Source organism: Nicotiana sylvestris, chromosome 3, assembly GCF_000393655.2.
Source record: "Nicotiana sylvestris chromosome 3, ASM39365v2, whole genome shotgun sequence".
NCBI classification, from domain to species: Eukaryota; Viridiplantae; Streptophyta; class Magnoliopsida; order Solanales; family Solanaceae; genus Nicotiana; species Nicotiana sylvestris.
Window position 1 is genome coordinate 120,880,724 of NC_091059.1, and position 3,939 is coordinate 120,884,662.

Below are 3,939 nucleotides of genomic sequence, written 5' to 3' on the forward strand. Positions count from 1 at the left end.
GATGGGTTGAACTCAACCCAAAAATTTTAATAAGAGCATTACTAAACTTTAACAGATAGCAAATTATGATTTCATAATTTCAAAAGTGTGATAGGTTTAGTAAGAACCTATGGTTAAACTCATCAAATTTTATAAACCCGCCTCTATGCACAGGGATGGGCGTAAATCCAGCTCGAACCTCAACCCAAGGTCGACAGGCAGAATAAATTTGATTGCTAGTGGCAGGTGAATGCATGTTAAAGCTCGATATAGCGCTGAGTAACAGAAAAATCAAATCAAGTACTGAAGTTAAAACTCGAGCTTTGTTTTTTTTTTTTGAAAATAAAGCAGTGGTAATTGACTACAGTTCGCAAGATTTTCAATAACAATGAGTATCTAGCGACTTGAATGATAGTTACTCCTAATTGCAGTGACAGATTAAGTATTTCAACATCAATATGTTGCAAATCTATGTTCCATAATCATAGGTTTTATGTTTAAAAACAGTACAGTACTGCCATGCATACAAAGTGGAGAAAAATTGAAGGGCAAAACCATAATTTCCAGCTAGCCAAATTAGAGTGCTGCCATACCAGCTGAACATTGGCTTTTCCATTCTTTTAGCCTAAGAGCTTGAGAAACATGTCATTCATATCAAAATAAAAGCATCTATGCTTAATACTTTGTAAAAATAGGATCAGGTAAAATCCAGAAAACTAATTTCCATTGAGTAGCATGACTAAATCAAACAAAATTGGATTTAACAAGTAATTCATGACACGAGAAAACAACATATTGCCATCAGCCAAAACTACTCCAGCCCAAGGCTCACCCTAAGCCACAAGCGTGCTAGCAGTGGTTGATTCGCTGCACATAAATCGAAATAAAAACAATCAGCAACCTTTAAGAAAGATGGAATAAATCTTGCTCTTAAACCAAGAAAGAAGTAAAGACAGCCAAAAAAGAAATAGTACGCGATAAGTTGGTTTTAAAACCATGTACGAAAATTACCAAAAACATATAAGAAAAAAAAAATGAAGAACAAATGTCAAAGCGTTATCCACTCTGTGCAAATGTCAAAGCGTTATCCACCTCAAAGAAGTATTCCTCTTTGAGAATATCAAATATGTATTACGGTAAGAAGTAAAGCTTTGATGTATTTAAAGAAAAATATATCCAAATCTGAAGGACAGCTTTCCTTAAACATTACAGTAGTTTATTTGGTACGCTTTCATAATGAACACCAACACAATTTAGATAGACCAAAAATATAAGTTAAACTGGAAAGGAGTAAAAGAAGATAGTAATAAACGAATAACACTTGGAATTGTTACAACTTTACAGCTTGCTGTATCTGAACCAGGACATTCCATTTCCAATGGAGTATATACCAAGAAGAATCAAGAGGTAAACAACAATAACATATACTATGTCTTAGTTGCGGTTAGCACACAATTCCTCACAATCCATTTTGCTCAATTTTTCTTGGTATCAGAAGTAAAAAGATACAAAACCTATCACAGCCAGAAGTTGTAGCAATTAGAAAGATTTCAGCCAACTTTTTAATTGTACAGAGGACGAACATTGAGCCTGACTCAGCTCCAAAAGCAAGTCCCTGGGGTGAGAATTGTCCAAGATCATTTAACGAGACACAACTCAATGACTCATTCCCCCGTAGGGCACTCTAACACCCCCTTTCCCTACGCATGCTCAAACGTGGACTTAACTTTTTAATCGTAAAGAGGACGAACATTGATCCTAACTCAGCTCCAAAAGCAAATTCATGAGGTGAGGATTGTCCAAGATCATATAACGAGACACAACTCAATGATTCACTCCCCAAAAAAATGTAGGGCACTCTTAACACCCCCTTCCCATGTGCATGCTCAAACGTGGACATTTGGAACGTGGACAGTACAACATGGAAGCTAAACATTGGGTATACAAAGAATAAAGATGACCCTGAATTTGATATAATTTAAAGAACATGGAGCTTGAGTCCAACTCATCCAAAAGCTAACTCATGAGATGATGACTACCCAAGACCATATAAGGAGAAAACAACTCATTCCCTCAAACGATGTGATAAACTCAAACATTAACAACTAGTACTAACTACTGCCCCTCTTTTGGGGCCACCAATTCACTTGAGTCAAGTAAGCATAAGCGGCATATGAACCACCTTCATGTCGAAGCCATGGAAAGAGCAAGTACATTACAGTTGTTTATCCAACTGTGGAAATCTCACAGAAAACTATAGCTCAAGATGAATAAAAGTAACTGGTCTCTAACTCTAGTAAGACAATCATTAGGAAGGAACCTAAGTTTCAGAATAGTTCTGCAAAAAGAATTTGTTTCCAGAAGAATAAACCAAAACACAAATACTTAAACAAGTTAACAGATAACCAAATCATCCGACAATCTTAATGGAAAAAAATAAAGAGTACTATATGCAGAGCACAGACATTGTAAAGCAAGAGATAGAGAGAGGGAAAGAAGCTTACTATTTCCAGACAGGTGGGAGCTTCTTTGTTTTCTTGTAATAGCGAGCAAGACGATGGATCCTGCTCTCCACCAAAATCAAGCGGAACTTGGAATCCTTATCCTTTCTGTTCCTTTCCAAATGCTTCCTAATAGCAACTGCCTTCTTAATCAGGTGGTACAGATCCTCTGGTATCTCAGGAGCAAGCCCTAAATCCATTTGCCCCAACAAAATACTCATATCTCAAAAACCAGATTCATCTAAGCAATTAATCCCATACCCAAAAAACACACATAATAACAATAATACCGTGAGCCTTGAGGATACGCAAGATCTTGCTGCCAGTGACACTCTTGACTTGTGCAATTCCGTGTGAGTCACGAAGAATCACACCAATCTGTGAAGGAGTCAATCCTTTCTTCGCAAACTTGCAAATGTTGTCCTCAACCTGAAACCGTACAAATCAAGCACACACATATAAATTTTCAAGACATATAAATAACACGAAGTTAGAAGTGACAAAAAAGTAGATGATTTTACATCAGGAGCGGAGATCTTGAGCCAACTAGGAGGAGTTCTTTTGTAAGGAAGAGCCGAAGCTGAAATACCCTTACTGAAACCACGACAAAAATGTTAGGCTAATTGATGGTCGGAGAAAGAAAAATGCAGATTAATTGATGGTTATAAGAGCTTAAAGAAGAGAATGACGAACCCGCGACTGTGCATGCGACCCATGATGGCGGAGTGAGGATTGGCTACCGGCGGTCAGCAATCGAGGCTTAGTTTTGGTTGTGTGAATAGATTGTCTACGAACCTTTGTTCTTTAATCTATGGTGTTTTACTAGGGTTTAGTGTTACGCTGGTGCTACTTTGGGCCTCTGTAGCCCAGTTTTCAGGGCCTTGTTTATCATTGAGAAAGAATTTTTTGTTTTACTGGGCTGGGTTGACAAAATTATTTGACAGAAGCTGGGCCTATGATTGAGCTTAGTGAATGGGATAGAAGCCGTACCCTATATTTTTGCCACCTTTTAACCTATACCCTATTTTTAAAAATTATTAATTTCGTAACCAACTACCAAAAAATCTATAATAATATGACCATTATACCCTTCCAAAACATATAAAAGATGCATCAAGCATACCCAGATTCAAATTCCAGATCTCCTCTGTATCTCCTCCATCACTCCGTCTCTCCTCAGATCGCCTCTCGCAAACCAGATTTGAACCAGATTTAAATTCCAAATTCAAAATTACAAAATACATTGTAAGTATTCAAATTCATCTTCAGATTTCAAAATAGTTTTTGAATTATATGTTTTCTGATTGATTGATTGAAGTTATTTGACAAACTTCACTGATATGCTGAATTTGCATTTTAAATCTATTTGACGTTGAATTCTAACATTCTAATCTGACAAATATGCTGAAGTTTTCCGCTGCATCATATGCTGAAATTTTTGGTTTATTTGCTAAACAAG

At 36.7% G+C, this 3,939-nt stretch overlaps 1 protein-coding gene across 1 annotated transcript; it reads right to left on the reverse strand.

Annotated features, from left to right (window-relative positions):
* Positions 1-555: 555 nt before the first annotated feature.
* Positions 556-3,340, reverse strand: LOC104230745 (small ribosomal subunit protein uS15). Its single transcript, XM_009783623.2, has 5 exons — positions 3,174-3,340; positions 3,002-3,074; positions 2,771-2,909; positions 2,484-2,670; positions 556-846 (listed from the first exon to the last, which is right to left on the reverse strand). The coding sequence occupies exons 1-5, from the start codon at positions 3,194-3,196 to the stop codon at positions 813-815; spliced, it is 456 nt and encodes a 151-aa protein (XP_009781925.1). The 5' UTR covers positions 3,197-3,340; the 3' UTR covers positions 556-812.
* Between the last annotated feature and the right edge of the window lie 599 nt (positions 3,341-3,939).

Coding starts and splice junctions, on each gene's coding strand:
- LOC104230745 (XM_009783623.2), bottom strand. CDS start 3,196: ATGGGTCGCATGCACAGTCGCGG. Junction 2,910..3,001: donor TCAAGATCTCCGCTCCTGAT/GTAAAATCATCT, acceptor GTACGGTTTCAG/GTTGAGGACAACATTTGCAA. Junction 847..2,483: donor CTCCCACCTGTCTGGAAATA/GTAAGCTTCTTT, acceptor ATTTATGTGCAG/CGAATCAACCACTGCTAGCA.